General features: G+C 39.0%; 1 protein-coding gene across 2 annotated transcripts in view; it reads left to right on the top strand.

Annotated features, from left to right (window-relative positions):
• The window catches only part of LOC117409381 (proprotein convertase subtilisin/kexin type 5-like), a 182,371-nt gene that overhangs the window by 33,228 nt on the left and 130,283 nt on the right, over positions 1-18,860 (top strand). For both annotated transcript variants that reach the window (XM_058996278.1, XM_034015346.3), the window contains exons 4-7: positions 4,472-4,615; positions 5,509-5,585; positions 16,431-16,519; positions 18,202-18,374. In XM_058996278.1, coding sequence (XP_058852261.1) covers positions 4,472-4,615; positions 5,509-5,585; positions 16,431-16,519; positions 18,202-18,374 — 483 coding nt within the window. The remainder of the gene's footprint in view (positions 1-4,471; positions 4,616-5,508; positions 5,586-16,430; positions 16,520-18,201; positions 18,375-18,860) is intronic.

The following is an 18,860-nucleotide window of genomic DNA, read 5'->3' as shown; positions in this document are numbered from 1 at the left end:
CGCACCTGACACGCACTTAATAAATGGACTGCAAAGGGATAAAATACAAATATATTTACCAATACCGGCTATTAGTTAAGAGCGGGGTCGGGACATAAACCGTCCTTCCCCGGGGCCCATGACAGCTCTCGGCGGCCCTGTCTGTAACTAACAGTTATTTGTGTTCTTTTAGATTCTCAAGGCTTCATATGAGCCGTTCCGTCCTCCTGAGGGTTGAACCCGGTCGCTAACTGGGACCCAGTTGCGAGGCCGAGCCTATAACGACTCTCCGAGGAGTCACAGGACTCTGTTTTCAGGGGCCCGGAGGCCGATAGGGCCAGCCTTGACTCCATAGGGAAGGCTCTCTCGATTTGGAGTCCGGCCCGTCCTTTTCTCTATCTCTCCCCTGCTCTAGAGGCCGAGCCTCGAATCCTGTTGCAGCAAAACACTCCCTTCCGCTCACAGCCCTGGTTTCCGCCCTGTGAAATACATATATACTGCTAATTGTCTATGCAAATTTGCCAATGAGCATCTAAACTGATTCCACCCAACTGGATTGCCACCCTACAAGGATAATGTTTTATTACATTGCTATCGGCAGATTAAAAGTGGTGTTCTAAAGCAAAAGGCATGTAAGGGTAGGTAGTAAATTAGTTGATGGTAACATCTAGCCCTCTAAGAGAAAATGCCAATAATTGTCTTCGGTGTTCAGATTTATTGTGCATGGTTCACCTGTTGCGATGCCATAGCACCGAAACACAGATTGTCTGGGCTCTCAAACAACACAAACAAACCATGAGATGAAACCCACAATCTAATTGGAATACGATACCTAAGGGGGATGCATTAGCTTTGGTGTGGTACATGCTAGGAACCGCAAATGAGGCACCCGGTAACAAACTGAGCATTGATTAAATGATTTCATACAGAGATAATGTAACTGCTAACTATGTCATTACCAATGTTTTTTAAACAGTGTTTGAATTGGATTGACAAAAATTGATTATAAAGATGCAACATGGAAATAAAAAGTGCAAGTAATGAAACCAGGTTGTTTTTGGAAAAAATGAACTAAACATATGCCATATGTGCAGTAAAAGAGAATAAGGGAATTTAAACAAGATTTACTGTGTCATATTTAATCTTCAATTAAAACTATTGCTGAATCTAGTGCTGTCAGGACAAATTTCATCTAAAACTTTTATGCTAAGAAATAGTTACTAGTAGGGGTGCTAGGTTCCGTTTAATTCCGTTTTGTACTTTGCTTGAACAAAAGTTATTGTATTTCTTGATCTTATTGTATTACTTGTATTGTAACACTTGAAATGTATTTGCTTACGATTGTAAGTCGTCCTGGATAAGGGCGTCTGCTAAGAAATAAATAATAATAATAATAACAATAATTTATAAAGCGTTTAAACTTTTTAAAATGTAGTTTTAAATGTTAAAATACAAACATTTTGAGAGAGTGCTATTACTTATTTTTAAATAAATAGTTTTCTATAAATTACTGCATATATTCCTATAAATAGGTCTTCTGATTTTCTACTCTCCTTAAAAAATGCAATTGATATCTGTTTAGCCATTTGTGTATCTCAATCACAACTGAGAAATGTGTTAATAGTAAAATTGATTTAATTTACAGGTTTTTTCTGTGAACTAAATGGGTTTACTTTTTAATTTCAATGCAGAAGTGACTCATCTATGAATGTAAATACAGTTATTCATAGCAATTATAACAGTGTGTCCAACAAAATACTTTTTCATTATAGCTTTAATAAAGATTAGTAGCTTATTAACATTTCTTTGAAACTTGTTGTCTTTCCAAAAGGAGACTCCACCCATCAATCACATTCATTACCAGTTTAACCAGTTAAATAGATCTCTCTGCCCACAAACTCATGTCGTTTCTCCTCCTCCCTGCCTCCACCCTGCAGCGTGCCTTGTCTAGGGGGAAGGTGTCACTGCCCGCTGACCGAGTCATTCTTAATCACTGTATTGCATTCATCTTAGCTCGGCCAGCATAGGGGTGGCTATCGAGCTCCAATGGAAAAGGCCATGGGCCAAATTATAAATGTGAATGTATTATGTATCTGTCGGCTGTCATGTTTATGTCGGGCATAACTATTTGCCAGACATAGCTTTCGCAATCAATAAATCGTTATTTTGTTATTATTATTATTATTATTATTATTATTATTATTATTATTATTATTATTATTATTATTTATTTCTTAGCAGATGCCCTTATCCAGGGCGACTTACAGTCGTAAACAAAAATACATTTCAAGAATCACGGTACAAGTAATAATACAATTAAGAGCAAGATAAATACAATGACTTTGGTTCTAGCAAGTACAAGTATGACAAAATACGATTCAATAATGGAGCAGATAACAGTGTCAGTGATAGTTACATCAGGATATAATTAAATACAAAATACTACAGATTAAATAACACTTGACAGATTACAGTACTCTAAAGTACATGATTAGATGAAGTAAAATAGGGGGCAGATAAGAGCAAGTAAAGTGCATTTAAGGAAGAGTGATAAGTGTCCAGAAGGAAAAAAGAGGGGTTCTACAGCTGCTGTCTGAAGAGGTGAGTCTTGAGGAGGCGCCGGAAGGTGGTCAGGGACTGGGCAGTCCTGACATCTGTAGGAAGGTCGTTCCACCACTGCGGAGCAAGGGTGGAGAAGGAGCGGGCTCTGGAGGCAGGGGAGCGTAGAGGAGGTAGAGCCAGTCTTGTAGTGCAGGCGGACCTGAGAGGTCGAGTGGGGGTGTAGGGAGAGATGAGGGTCTGGAGGTAGCTGGGTGCAGTCTGGTCAAGGCATCTGTAGGCTAGTACAAGAGTCTTGAACTGGATGCGAGCGGTGATCGGGAGCCAGTGGAGTGAGTGGAGTAGTGGAGTTGCATGGGAGAAGCGAGGCAGAGAGAACACCAGGCGAGCAGCGGAGTTCTGGATGAGCTGGAGCGGACGGGTGGCGGACACAGGGAGGCCAGCCAGGAGGTAGTTGCAGTAGTCTAGGTGGGAGAGTACCAGGGCCTGGACCAGGAGCTGGGAGGCGTAGTTGGTGAGGAAGGGTCGGATTCTTTGTATGTTGCTCAGGAAGAATCGGCAAGTGCATGCCAGAGTGGAGATGTGCTGGGAATAAGCGAGGCAGGGGTCCAGGGTGACTCCGAGGTTCTTAGCTGAGGAGGAGGGAGAGAGTGTGGTAGATTCCAGAGGAATGGAGATAGAGAGATCAGAGGGGGGAGGAGGGAAAGAACAGGAGGTCAGATTTAGAGAGGTTGAGTTTGAGGTGATGCGAGTGCATCCAGGAGGAGATAGCAGACAGACAGGTAGAGATACAGGAGGGGATGGTGGAGTTAAAGGTGGGGAAGGAGAGGAAAATCTGTGCATTTGAGAAACCATGAGGGGGCCCAGGGAGCGGCTGTAGAGAGAGAACAGGAGAGGACCCAAGACTGACCCTTGGGGGACTCCTGTTGAGAGAGGGCGAGGTGTGGAGGTTGTCTCCTTTCTGAAATGTACATTCTGCTTGTATATGAAAAATTAATATTGTATTTTGTTGCTGGTGGCCATCTTGATTCAGGAACAGCCTCGAGAATATACAGCCACCCACTGTATATTTCAATTAAATGTTAAATTGAAAAAGTGTGGAATGTGTCCATGTGGTGATTGATTGATTTATTGTCAATTAACCCCTGGCAACATGGTAATAGAGAGTGTGTACGAGCGTGCAGCGGAGTTGAGTGAAAGGAAGAGGGAGGGAGCGACAATGACACAGAGCAGCAGGTAGTGCTCTCTGTTTATGCACCGGCATAGCCGAAGCTTGGGTGCTGTGTTTATTTTGCAGTCTTTTTTTTCTTTTCTTCATTGAGATATTGTGAAATATTGGGTATAGCTTCCAGCTGGCCTTTTGCCAAGGTTTTTAGAAGTACTCTTTTTTTTTTGCACACCGTTTTTTGATACCGCATTCCGATAGACAAGATGAATCAATCAATTATTTTTTAATCAATCAAAGCCTGTAGGTGTGATTTAATCGATTTAGTTATTAATCGATTAAACCCCCTAATATATATTTAAAGTGCATGGTATATTTATGAAGCCCAAGCTCAAATGAAAATGCAGTTTTTCATAATATGCAGGCATTCAGATCCGTCAGTGTATTACCATTAAAAATGTATTGTGTACAGGGACTACTGCAACAAAATGCTTTTTATAATGGTCTTGAATTTTCAAAATTGATCCCAAAGTGTACATTTAATTTGGATTTTGTCTTGATTTCTTTACCCTGCTCATAGCTGTATCTTATACCCCTTTTCCACTGATACAGCACCACATAATTCTGCTTAACTTTCCACAGCAGTGTCTGGGTCAGGCCAGTAGTACTTGAATCAGTAAGATGGATCCTCCAGTACTTGAATGATGTCAGTGTATACAACCGAGTGGAATATTTTTTTCATAATTTGTTTTTGTTTGCCTTTTTTAGCACTGCAATGATGACACCCACAACTGTCAGTCTGACATGAATATTGTAGGAGCGTGGAAGAGAGGTTACACTGGTAAGAATGTCGTGGTCACCATTCTAGATGACGGGATTGAGCGGAACCACCCAGACCTAATTGAGAATTATGTAAGTTATTGTCTTTGGTCAACCACACTGGCTCAGGATTCAATACTAAAAGTTACTGATGTATTTGTGTTGTCATAGAGTAGTAAATCATGTTGTTGCAAATCACCAAAACCGTTCTCTGTAATTAGAAATATTGCTTTTCTGTTTCAGATTTGATGGGAGGTATAGTATTTTACAGAAATGTATCACTCATTGCTTTTTATTTTTCATTTGAGAAGCTAACTATGCAAATAAGTAGTACATATAGTAGAAGTTGTGCCATATTATGTTTCTTGAATAATACATTATTTGTCTGAGTTTACCAGTAAATAAATTCACTTAATTTGCAAATTAACTTGTGCATTTTTTTTAATAATTTGATGAAATGATGCTGAATGTACAAATGTAACAAAAAATTCAAAAGTTAACTTCCCTCAGGCACTTTTCAGAAATGTATTTAGGATTTTATATTTGCTTATTTGATAGCTCGAACGCTGGAATAGATTTAAGTTGTGTTGAAAATGCCCCTTTATTTATTTAACATCCCAATATCCTTCGTGTAATATGAAAAAAAAAAAGTTTTTGAAGTAAAAGGAAAATCTGAAGTGTGATTTTTATAGCATCATTTTTGACCTTACTGATTTAAACTATCATTACAGGTTGTGTTACTTATTTATGTGCTGAGATCTGCCTTGTTCACCCTAAATTCACCCATCATAACTGCTTGCCAGAATGTGATGTTGAGTGATTTGTACCGTAGTAGAGTAATTTATGGACATCATTTCATTGCTAGATAATGTGTTTAAGGTTATTGACTTGGCCCACATTTCAAATGCATTGTGTTAAGTACCCTGATGTTCTGCAGTTCAGTTTTTAGAACACAGATGTGAATTTCCTTCATTTGCTTATTGCAGGACTCACAAGCCAGCTTTGATGTCAACGGTAATGATTATGATCCAATGCCTCGATATGACGCCAGCAATGAAAACAAGTAAGATAAGGCTCTATTTGTGTACTTTTGTTCCATAACTAACTTTTTTGCTTTTTTGTTAGTTTTTTTACATTTTGTTTTGTTTCTGGAGTACCCCAAGACATATACTTTTCAATTTCATCCTTTATTATTTCTATCATGGAAATTAAGTTGATGCAAATGTAATATGAATACACCTTATATAAGTATATCTAATTTATTTATAGTGAAACTTGGTTAGGGCATAGACACACTTTCTTGAGGTTGTCAGAATTTAGGACTTCCTAAATTAAGTTTTACTGAACCCTTGAGTGCATTTGTTATGAGATTGCAGGTCATGGAGACTTACTTTTCCATGGAATTGACTCTTGTGATATGTTGTTTTATATCCTTAGTGGTTGTTGTGTAAGTTACTGAATATTGAGTCCTCTTAATATAAGAAGGATATTAATTGTATTTATACTAGAGGTGTGCTGAGCGATTATTTAAATAATCGACACGAATACGATTAATAATTTCGATTCATCGATTAATCTGTTAATTTCGATTATTTTATTTTTTTAATTTAATAATGCAGAAAAGGCACCCCCACTATATAGTAGATGATATTCTGTAACATTATCTCCAGTACTGGTTTAGTTGTCTTACTCTGTTGATGGTCTCTTTCAAAAATAGCAAGTCTCACTCGGACAACAACACATAACTTTTTTTTTTTTTTTTTACAGTTTTATTAATCAGAAAATGCTTTCTCACATAAATAACTACAGTACAAAATTTGCCCCTGAATTTTTTTTTTATTTAATTGTGTTGTCACATGAACACATTTTAATATGACATAGCATGTTGAAAAACAAACACATTATGCAAGGTTGCTATATAAAAACACCAGCATATCAACGTGGCTAGGGCTGGCACATTTTCCTGTCACAATACCACCAGCTGCTGAAAAAAGCCTTTTCAGGTGGAGCAGAGGTAGCAGGGATACTGAGAAACCGTTTAGCTAGTTTGGCCAGGCGAGGAAGGCGATGCATATTGTTCTTCCACCACTGCAAAGGCTCAGTATCTTTGAAGCTATTTAATTAATTTTGAAAGACATTTAAAAATGGCAGATTTTGTTATTTTTATTATTAACATGTTTTTTTAGCTTTTAAAAACATATAATAAAAGCATAATTAAGACTCCATACAGGTAATAAGACACTAACTGTCCAGAATCAAGCTTTAAAAAAATAAAATGAAATAATAATCTGGAGTAAAATTGTAAATAGTGTTTATTATGCCATTAACTAATAGTGCTGTAGAGGATTGATACAAATTCAGCAATTCTATGACTGATGCTGTGATGGAAATTCAATCGTTTCCTCGAATAGACTTATTAGAAACTGACAGGAGGCAGTATGAGTAAAACAAAATAGATTACCTTTATTGATTGCAATCAGGAGCGTTCAACCATGCATCACAGAGTCTGTTAGCAGTCAGTTAGAATCGCACACCCCCCACTATTTTGGTGCGGGTTATATAGTTTTAGCACCCAGACCCAGCCGAGAGAAGATCCGGCTTTTCTTCCGTCTGCTCTCTATGTGGTTACCACAGAAGTTTGTTTACCCCAAAGTTGATTGGCTGGGGCAGTTGCTCCACTTTATTTGAGGCCTGATTGGTTGTTACCGGGCAGACTTTCTAGAACCTTCTCCGGCTGTGCGTGTGGCGCTGTGCCAAAAGACACTTTATAACATCCTTATTATAAAAGTATATAAAATAAAATTAAGAGATAAACATGCACAAACTGTTTTTTCTATCTCACTTCAGTTCCCAGTGTCCTAGAGATACCGGGCAGGGCTAGTTCTTACCCTCATTGTTCCATCTATAAGCTCTTTGTACTGTTAATGCTGTGTCTAGCTTTATTGAGTTATTTAATGCCATTTAGGCAATACCTTATAAGAAAATAATCCACTACAATGCAGCGTGTTTTTTTTTTTTTTGACAAGTTTGATAGTGCTGGTAAAAGTCTAAGATTAGACCAATACTTGGTGTTAGCACTTACACAATAACAGATTATAATATACTTGCTTTATTCAATAGCAAGTGCGAAATGTATAGTTTATTTTCATGTGCTAAATGAACACGTAATTCCTCTTATCATAAAAAAGAAACTGCATTTGACAAAAACAGCATCGTACTGTATATATCGACTTACTTCTTATATGAATAATATTACTTGCCAAGTGAGAGACGGTTGGGTGCCTCCTTTTTAGATGTTGCAGCAAAGCTGTGGTGATATTTCATCTTTCCTTTGCATATTATGCACAGAACCTGTGAATTGTTAGTTCGGTTGGCCAAAGCAATCCCACACAACGCTTGTGTGTCTGGCGATTCTCGCAAATTTCTTGGCACCGGGCCTCTCACTTCCATCACTTTCCAAACTCCTTTTCTTTCCCCGTTCTTCTGTACTAGTAACAGTCTTGCTATGTGCATCCGCCATATTGCTGTGTTCCCGCTTGCCACTCTCAACACGTCGCCACAAAAAGGTTTTACAGACTGTTTTGTTTCATTAAATTTTTCTCCCAATGAAAGCGCTTTGCTAACGTAACAACAACATTGTTACGTTCTAGCAGGAGGATAGAGGTTCTAAACAATATTGCGACAATGCTGCTGCTTGTAAAATAACAATAAAGAAGTACCGACACATTAGCAAAATCATGTTTGGAATAGGGTTGCGTGGGTATTATTGAAGAAATACGTCTGACTTGCAATTTGATGCAAATGGGTTTTATTTATCTAACAGAGAGAACAGGGATAGTCACAGGATACCAGAAGACGTATGTGTGTGGGTTTTTTTTTTTTAAAACACAAAACAAAAAAACTGTCATCTTCATTTTTTTTCTACATAGGCCTAAGTTTTTTTTTTTTTGTCATCTTTTACTAATATATCGCTTTCACTCTCTCAACCAAATCAGTAGTAGCGATCTGCTGTTAAGTATTCCTGCCTAGATCAGATCAAGTGAACAGCTGATCGGAATTATTATTTGAGAACGCACCTGGCATGAATATAGCTGCTAATATACCGTATGCATATATTAAGGCGATTACTCGAATACCAAAAAGATCGTCGAGTATTAAAATAATCGCCACGACTCGAGTAACTCGATTAATTATCCCAGCTCTAATTTATACCACTCTACTGTATTTCATTTGTGTTTTTTGTTGTTTCTCAAATTACATTTGCGCAAAGAAACAGAGTGCAATTCAGTTGAATTGCTTCTGTCTTAGATTTATTTATGTCTGCATTTATTTATTTATCAATGTAGAAATATTGAGGCTTTATTTTGTGATTATAACCATAGGTTTTCTGATGTGTATTAGACATGGATATTTTGTTTTTATAAGTTATTTCACAGACGTATTACATGCTGGGGATGTAGGTCATGGTGCATTACTAACATAGAGAACTGTGGAGGGCTCCAGACACCAGTGTTATCCTTAACACCATTATTATTATTTGTTTATTTAGCAGACGCCTTTGCCCAAGGCGACTTACAGAGACTAGGGTGTGTGAACTATGCATCAGCTGCAGAGTCTCTTACAACTACGTCTCACCCGAAAGACAGAGCACAAGGAGGTTAAGTGACTTGCTCAGGGTCACACAATGAGTCAGTGGCTGAGGTGGGATTTGAACTGGGGACCTCCTGGTTACAAGCCCATTTCTTTAACCACTGGACCACACAGCCTCCTTTTGTCAAATACCTTTTTTTATCTTTTCAGTCTTAAGTACATGTTACTGTTGTTTGCCTTGTTAAAAATGTAAACAAAAAAAACCCCAAAAAAACACGAAGGTTCATGCAAGCCATTGTCATGCCCTGGTTTTGACTATATACCGTGCCTATAGAAAGTCTACACGCCCTTAAACTTCTTTTACATTTTGTTGTGTCAGTGCCTCAGAGTTTCATGCATTTAATGAGGATTTTTTTCCACCTATCTACACACCATACTCCACACTGTTAAGGGGAAAAAGTTTTTATTGAGAAAAAAATTATATATTAAAAATACAAAACTGAAAGATCATAATTGGATAAGTCTCCACCCCCCTGAGTTAATACTTGGTGGAAGCACCTTTGGCAGCAATTACAGCAGTGAGTCTGTTGGGATAGATCTCTACTAACTTTTCACAACTAGATTTGGCAATATTTGACCATTCTTCTTTACAAAACTGTTCAAGCTCTGTCAAGTTCCTTGGGGAGCATTGATGGACAGCAATTTTCAAGTCATGCCACAAATTTTTGATTGGATTTAGGTCAGGGCTCTGACTGGGCCACTCAAGGACATTTACCTTTTTGTTCCTTAGCCACTTCAGTGTAGCTTTGGCTGTGTGCTTCGGGTCGTTCTCATGCTGAAAGGTGAACTTCCGTCCCAGTTTCAGCTTTCTTGCAGAGTGCAGCAGGTTTTCCTCAAGGACTTCTCTGTACTTTTGCTCCATCCATTTTCCCTTCTATCCTGACAAGGGCCCCAGTCCCTGTCGATGAGAAACATCCCCATAACATGATGCTGCCACCACCATGCTTCATGGTAGGGATGGTGTTCTCAGGATGATGTGCGGTGTTAGGCTTGCGCCAAACATAGCGCTTAGCGTTGAGGCCAAAAAGCTCTTTTTTGGTCTCATCAGACCATAGAATCTTCTTCCACTTGGTCTCAGAGTCTCCCACATGCCTTCTGGCAAACTCTAGCTGAGAACTGATGGTAGTTTTTTTCAACAATGGCTTTCTTTTTGCCACTCTCCCATAAAGGCCAGTTTTGTGAAGCACCCGGGCTATTGTTGCCATATTCACAGTGTCTCCCAGCACCGCCGTGGAAGACTGTAACTCCTTTAGAGTTGCCATAGGCCTCTTGGTGGCCTCCCTGACTAGTGCCCTTCTCGCCCGGATAATCAGTTTTTGAGGACGGCCTGTTCTAGACAGTTGTGCCATACAGTTCTCTCCATTTCTTAATAATGGACTTTGCTGTGCTCCAGGGGGATATTCAATGGCTTGGAAATGTTCTTATATCCTACCCCTGATTGGTGCTTTTGAAGAACCTTATTCCAGATTTGCTTTGAATGTGCCTTCGTCTTCATGATGTAGTTTTTGTTAGGAAATGTACTAACCAACTGTGGGACCTCCCAGAGACAGGTGTATTTAACCTGCAATCATGTGAAACACCTTAATTGCACACAGGTGGACTCCATTCAACTAATTATTTGACTTCTAAAGAAAATTGGTTGCACCAGAGCCTATTTAGGTGTGTCATAGCAAAGGGGGTGAATTACTTATGCAATCAATTATTTTCTGTTTTATATATGTAATTAATTTAGAACAATTTGTAGATTTTATTTTTCACTTTGACATTATGGACTTTTTTGTGTTAATCCGTGGCAAAAACTGCTGATGAAATCCATTTTGATTCCATGTTGTAACACAATAAAATGTGGGAAAGTCCAAGGGGGTGAATACTTTTGAGAGCCACTGTAGGCCAAAAAGTTCCATTTTAGTTTTGTCAGACCACAAAACTTTTTGCCACATGGCTACAGAATCTCCTGAGAGTTTTTTGCCTACTTCAAATGGGATTCAAGGTGGGCTTTCTTGAGTAATGGCTTCCTTCTTGCCACCCTACCATACAGGCCAGATTTGTGGAGTGCTTGGGATGTTGTTGTCACATGCACACTTTGACTAGTCTTGACCATAAAAGCCTGTAGCTCTTGCAAAGTTGGCATTGGCCTCTTGGTAGCATCTCTGATCAGTCTCCTTGCTCGGTCATCCAGTTTAGAGGGACGGCCTGATCTAGGCAGGGTCTTGGTGGTGCCATACACCTTCCACTTCTTAATAATCGTCTTGACCATGCTCCAAGGGATATTCAAGGCCTCTGATATTTTTTTATACCCATCCCCTGATCTGTGCCTTTCAACAACTTTATCCCGGAGTTCTTTTGAAAGCGCCTTGGTGCTCATGGTTGAGTCTTTGCTTTGAAATGCACTACCCAGCAGAGGGAACCTTCAGAAACTGCTGAATTTATCCTGAAATCATTTGAATCACTACAATTTAACACAGGTGGAGGCCACTTAACTTGTTGTGTGATTTTGAAGGCGATTGGCTACATCTGAGCTAATGTAGGATTGCTATTACATGGGGGGTGGACACTTACCCAACCAAGCTATTTCAGTTTTTATTTTTAATTAATTTTCTACACATTTCTAGAATATTTTTTTCACTTGGAAGTTGTGGGGTAGGATGTGTAGATAAATGAAAAAAAAACTATTGTAATTCCAGGCTATAAGGCAACAAAAGGTGAACATTTTGAAAGGGGGTGTAGACTTTCTATAGGCACTGTAAATACTATGTTATGCAGGAGAGGAGCCAGAAATGTATAATGGCTCTATACAACTTGGCTACACAATGCATGATGCAGGCCTGCACTGGAGTGCTTGCTGTGATCCCCTGAAGACAAGAGTCAGCTATGAAGTTGTTATTGTTATGCGAGGCATCTCACCTTGACATTCGTGGCTAGCGGCATGATGCATCTTAACTCTTTTGTACCAGCTTTACCTGTGAACACAGCTCCTTAAACATACATTTAGAAAATCTGTTCTGGCTCATAAATAAAGTACATAGAGCTAATAAAATAATTCCTCTAAATCTTACCCAATATGTATTACCTTCACTTTCCTGTATGAAAGATGCAAACATGATGTTAAAAATGTATTTGAAGCAGTTTATTCATCATGAAAGAATGCATTCAACATTGAAAATACATGAGTTGTTTTGGGGAGATTGTGTTCTTGTAAAGGAAAAGCAATGTTTTGTTTTGTTACACTATGACTCTTCTTGAGCATATTTTGTTTTTAAATATATACAGTACTGTGCAAAAGTTTTAGGCAGGTGTGAAAAAATGCTGTAAAGTAAGAATGCTTTCAAAAATAGACATGTCAATAGATTATATTTATCAATTAACTAAATGCAAAGTGAGTGAACAGAAGAAAAATCTAAATCAAATCCATATTTGGTGTGACCACCCTTTGCCTTCAAAACAGCATCAATTCTTCTAGGTACACTTGCACAAAGTCAGGGATTTTGTAGGCATATAGTCAGGTGTATGATTAAACAATTATACCAAACAGGTGCTAATAATCATCAATTCAATATGTAGGTTGAAACACAATCATTAACTGAAACAGAAACAGCTGTGTAGGATGAATAAAACTGGGTGAGGAACAGCCAAACTCGGCTAACAAGGTGAGGTTGCTGAAGACAGTTTACTGTCAAAAGTCATACACCATGGCAAGACTGAGCACAGCAACAAGACACAAGGTAGTTATACTGCATCAGCAAGGTCTCTCCCAGGCAGAAATTTCAAGGCAGACAGGGGTTTCCAGATGTGCTGTCCAAGCTCTTTTGAAGAAGCACAAAGAAACGGGCAATGTTGAGGACCGTAGAAGCAGTGGTCGGCCAAGGAAACTTACTGCAGCAGATGAAAGACACATCATGCTTACTTCCCTTCACAATCAGAAGATGTCCAGCAGTGCCATCAGCTCAGAATTGGCAGAAAACAGTGGGACCCTGGCACACCCATCTACTGTCCGGAGAAGTCTGGTCAGAAGTGGCCTTCATAGAAGACTTGCGGCCAAAAAGCCATACCTCCGACGTGGAAACAAGGCCAAGCGACTCAACTATGCACGAAAACACAGGAACTGGGGTGCAGAAAAATGGCAGCAGGTGCTCTGGACTGATGAGTCAAAATTTGAAATATTTGGCTGTAGCAGAAGGCAGTTTGTTCGCCGAAGGGCTGGAGAGCGGTACACGAATGAGTGTCTGCAGGCAACAGTGAACCATGGTGGAGGTTCCTTGCAAGTTTGGGGCTGCATTTCTGCAAATGGAGTTGGGGATTTGGTCAGAATTAATGGTCTCCTCAATGCTGAGAAGTACAGGCAGATACTTATCCATCATGCAATACCATCAGGGAGGCATCTGATTGGCCCCAAATTTATTCTGCAGCATGACAATGACCCCAAACATACAGCGAAAGTCATTAAGAACTATCTTCAGCGTGAAGAAGAACAAGGAGTCCTGGAAGTGATGGTATGGCCCCCACAGAGCCCTGATCTCAACATCATTGAGTCTGTCTGGGATTACATGAAGAGAGAGAAGCAACTGAGGCTGCCTAAATCCACAGAAGAACTGTGGTTAGTTCATGTTTGCTCATGCAGCCACTGTCTTGTCTCTGTAGTGTAGCAAAGTGTGCTCATCATTACAACCTCAAGCTCTGGTGTTTGTGTTACACTACTAACATCTGAAAAGATAACAAAAAACATACAGAGCTGATATTTTCAACATGGGTTTACAAGTCTGAAAATGTCATTAATCACGCAACACTGTTAGGTTCTGTACTTGCCCTATTCTGTTGTGACTTATTGTTTGACTTTACATCGCAGCAGAAACCGCCTCTAGCTGTATGTGGTCTTCAATGTTCTTTTTATTTAACTCTTAACATTCTGGATACAGTAGTAGACAGACTTCAATCAATTTTCTTAATAACAGAGCCTACTCGGTAGCCTTTGTTATATATAGATAAATGTGAATTGTAATAAAGAAGCAATGCATTCCACACATACCAGTTTCAGAGAAGGTTGACTCATGAAATTAAATAAAATAAAGTACTGTAATTGATCCCTGGAAGGTAAAGATTGAAGAAAGAAAGAGAATGGGTTGTATGCATTGTGCAGTTCATCCCTTAAAACACACGTCATTACACATAATAAACATAAAATAAGTAATTCTGTACATCTGTGCAAGATGAGTTTTCAAGCAATCTCAAGTAGGAAGTGGTAGCTGTAGAGTGTCTACTTACTCATTATTATACCCTAAATTGCCTATGATGCCCTCCTAAAGGTATTGCTTTCGTTATCATCTTCTGGATTTTTGCACATTTTTCACATTGTAGTTGGTCAGATTTTTTTGTGGGTTGTAGTAGTATATAGAGGGAGTCTGAGAGAAAAAATGACACCAAAGTTTGGTGCTTCTTTCATTTGTTTGGTGTGCAAGGTAATCAAACATGCAATCTTCAGGTGTGAAAAAGTTATTGCCCCCCTTAGTTAACTCAACCCAATTAAAGGGATACTTAGGGTCAGCTGTTTGAGTACTTTGGTTAACAACCAGGCCTGATTTGGGCCAGCCCTGCCCAATATAAATCTGACTAACTTTGGCCCTTACCATCAGAGTGAAGTTGTCAGCACACAGGTTCTAGAGGCACATCATGCCACGAACAAAAGAAGTTCCTGAAGACCTCTGGAAAAAAGTTGTTGATGCCTATCAGTCTGGAAAGGGTTACAAAGCCATTTCTAAGGCTCTGGGGCCCCACCAAACCACAGTCAAAGCCATATTGTCCAAATGGAGAAAGTTTTGGACAGTAGTGAATCTTCCCAGGAGTGGCCATCCTGCCAAAATCTCTTCAAGACCAAGGCGTAAAATCGTCCAGGAAGTCACAAAGAACCCTAGAACAACATCCAGGGATCTGCAGGCCTCTCTCGCCTCGGCTAAGGTCAGTGTTTATGACTCCACCATCAGAAAGACACTGGGCAAAAATGGGATTCATGATAGAGTAGCAAGGCGGAAACCATTGCTCACTAAGAAGAACATGAATGCTTGTCTCAAGTTTGCCAAAAAGCACCTGGATGATCCTCGAGTTCTGGAACAATGTTCTACGGACAGATGAGTCAAAAGTGGAACTTTTTGGCCGACATGGGCCCCATTATGTCTGGCGAAAACCAAACACTGCATTCCACAGTAAAAACCTCATACCAACGTTCAAGCACGGTGGTGGTAGTGTCATGGTTTGGGGATGCTTTGCTGCATCAGGTCCTGGATGCCTTGCCATCATTGAAGGAACCATGAATTCTGCTCTGTATCAGAGAACTGTATCACTAAGAAGAACATGAATGCTTGTCTCAAGTTTGCCAAAAAGCACCTGGATGATCCTCGAGTTCTGGAACAATGTTCTACGGACAGATGAGTCAAAAGTGGAACTTTTTGGCCGACATGGGCCCCGTTATGTCTGGTGAAATTCTGTAAGAATTCCACAGTAAGAACCTCATACCAGCGGTCAAGCATGGTGGTGGTAGTGTCATGGTTTGGGGATGCTTTGCTGCATCAGGAGCTGGAGACCTTGCCATCATTGAAGGAACTATGAATTCTGCTCTGTATCGGAGAATTCTACAGGAGAATGTCAGGCCATCCGTCCGTGAGCTGAAGCTGAAGCGCAGCTGGGTGATGCAGCAAGACAATGATCTGAAACACACAAGCAAGTCTACATCAGAATGGTTGAAGAAGAAGAAATTTAACGTTTTGGAATGGCCTAGTCAAAGTCCAGACCTAAACCCCATTGAGATGTTGTGGCAGGACCTGAAACGAGCAGTTCATGCTCGAAAACCCACAAATGTCACTGAGTTGAAGCAGTTCTGTATGGAGGAGTGGGCCAGAATTCCTCTACAGCGCTGTGAGAGACTAATCAATAACTACAGGAAGCGTTTGGTTGCAGTTATTGCTGCTAAAGGTGGCGTAACCAGTTATTGAGTCTAAGGGGGAAACATAAAAAAAATATATATATATAAAATAAACTTTTTTCATTCTGTTGACTTAGTTCTGTTTTTCTTGTTCTTTTTGAACTTGTAGATCCTAAAAGCACTTTTCAACTTTTCTGAACTTTTATCTGGACCACAAAGTGCCAAGCAGGTAATTGAGTAATATTTCATCCCAAGGCAGCTATTTTCCAGGCTGAGTCAGGTCAGTGCTTCTAAAGGCAAACCCCTTGGCTCAGACCAGTAATGTTGCCTTTTCTGTATGTCCTGCAGGCATGGAACCCGTTGCGCTGGAGAAGTGGCAGCCTCTGCAAACAATTCACACTGCACAGTAGGAATTGCTTATAATGCAAAGATTGGAGGTAAGTGAAGCATATTTAACAAAAAAAATCCTTTTTATACTCAGGAAGAAAATCACACAAAGTGACTGGGGTGAAGTGAAGATTCAATTTGTGACTTCTTCCCTAAACGTTTTTTTACGCAACCATACTTAAATTTTAATGGAAAGAAACAACATGTTATTTGTACATCCACAAAGACTCCAAATGGAATCGAACAAAGTTAATTATAGTAAACTGAATTGCCCTCATGTAGGCAGGTTTTTTGTAGTGGTGCATAGGGAGCTTCAGTTGCATTACAGTAATGATAGTTGTAACCTAGTTATAAACAATTGAGTTAGAAAAGTATATTCTTTAATCTGGCATTTGTAAAATTACCTATAAAATGACTTAAAACATGCTAATATAAAGTTTGACAGCCCCTTCCTTATCTGTTTTTCCTGTAATAGCTAAACAATAAGACGTTCTCTCAGTATTTAATTAATAATACTAATAATCATCGTCATCATTGAATTTTTTTTTTCCTGCACTGCACTACCTGTTTTGACATTTTTTCTTTCTATTTTAATTCATATGTCGGCAGAATTAACAAATCTTCAGTCTTCAGCACACCCTTACAGAGCCATCTTAAATAGCACCTGGTTCCTGTATGTTATTTCTAGATGACTGTCAGTGATTGTGTCTCAAGCTATATACCCTTTTAAAACAAGCTAACATAAAACAAGCTGTTGTATCACACACATAAGGGTTTAACTAACCTGAATATAGACAAGTGTGTTGACTTATAGCCTATTCACAATAGCTAAATCATGGACAAGCATCACTTTAAAAACGTAACTGTGAATGTTTAATTGTGAACCACAAAACCAAAAACAAATTGGGCTGTTAAATGCTTAAATGCCAAAAAAATATACAATTTGATTTTAAATTAATTACTTAATAATCTTCATCCGAACAAAGCACCTTAAACTCTTGCGCTAGAGCCAATGAGAGTGAATTACCTAGCGACAATGTTACCTAGAATATGCAGGAAGACAGGCACCTCACAGATGGACAACTAAGCAAGGTTTTTTTTGATAGTTATTGAAAGTCAGAAAAATGAACTGAAACACATCAAAGCAAGGTTTTTATAGTTTTATTTAAAGTCTATTTAAAAAAAATTGCATTTACTGAAACAAGAAAAATCTTCATAGAGTATTTTCTTTTGTGGAAGGTTATTGCTCAAAATGTTAATAAATCTTTAGAAACTATAGAGATTTCTCCTTTCTTTTTTATAAAACATTTATAAATCTGTTTTATAAAAGCAGTAAGGCACTTCAGGGCATGAGTTGTGCTGGATATGGTCACTTCTTGGTTGGTTGCAGGCACTCGACTGCATCTCATGCCTAACAACGCACCAGAAGCGACAATATCCAGCACAACCCATGCCCTCTCTTGCCTTATTGCTTAAATATAAGTTAGTTCCTTTTAGTATTACTGAACTTGAGTCAGAGTATTAAGTTATGGAGGAACTGTTTTACAGTGTTAACACAGATCATGTACTTTTCACTTTATAATGCTTCATATTGTAGATGTTTAGGTACATTAGGAACATAGCCACAGTTCAGTGGTGTTGAAAGTACTCTGCACACCCTTTGATGTCTTGTATATGGATATTACCTCAAGCTACTAGTTTTTCTGCTATTAGATAAACTAATTTGTTGAAGGTGTGCGTATGCTGGATGGTGATGTCACCGACATGGTGGAAGCAAAGTCCCTCAGCCTGCAGCCACAGCACATTGACATCTACAGCGCTAGCTGGGGGCCGGACGACGACGGGAAGACTGTTGACGGACCAGCATCACTTGCCAGACAGGCTTTTGAGAATGGTATCAGACTGGTAGGTCTTAATATATGTTTTCATATTGGGTTGAGCCAGTTATTTAAAGATAAATCATCTTCAAATAAAATTGTCATTGTTTTTAGTACTGCCGTTATAGCTTTTTATGAGTTGCTATTATTTACTCAAACATTGTTTTTAATTAAATGTTTGTATTAAGTAGCTTTTGATTTGAGTAGTGGCTGGATTCATTTTCATCATAGATAAAGCAAACTATAAAACTAATGATAATACTTTATTTCTATGATGAAATAGACAAGAGCATTGTGATATTGAATAAATAGATTCCCATAACCTTGATGAAAACAATCTATGAACCTAACACACAGTGCAAACCAATACATAGATAGTTCTGTCATTAGGACAGTGTTCAAGTGTCAAGGTTACACAGCAACAGAGCTTGGTTCTCTTGGTTCTTTGACATGAATGAGATTGCTTTCAGGTTTGGTGCGTTCCGTGTGGTTCAGTCAGTGTTTTAGAAATAAT

Source organism: Acipenser ruthenus, chromosome 2 (genome assembly GCF_902713425.1).
Source record: "Acipenser ruthenus chromosome 2, fAciRut3.2 maternal haplotype, whole genome shotgun sequence".
Classification (NCBI taxonomy): Eukaryota; Metazoa; Chordata; class Actinopteri; order Acipenseriformes; family Acipenseridae; genus Acipenser; species Acipenser ruthenus.
This window is presented reverse-complemented; position numbering and strand designations above follow the sequence as displayed.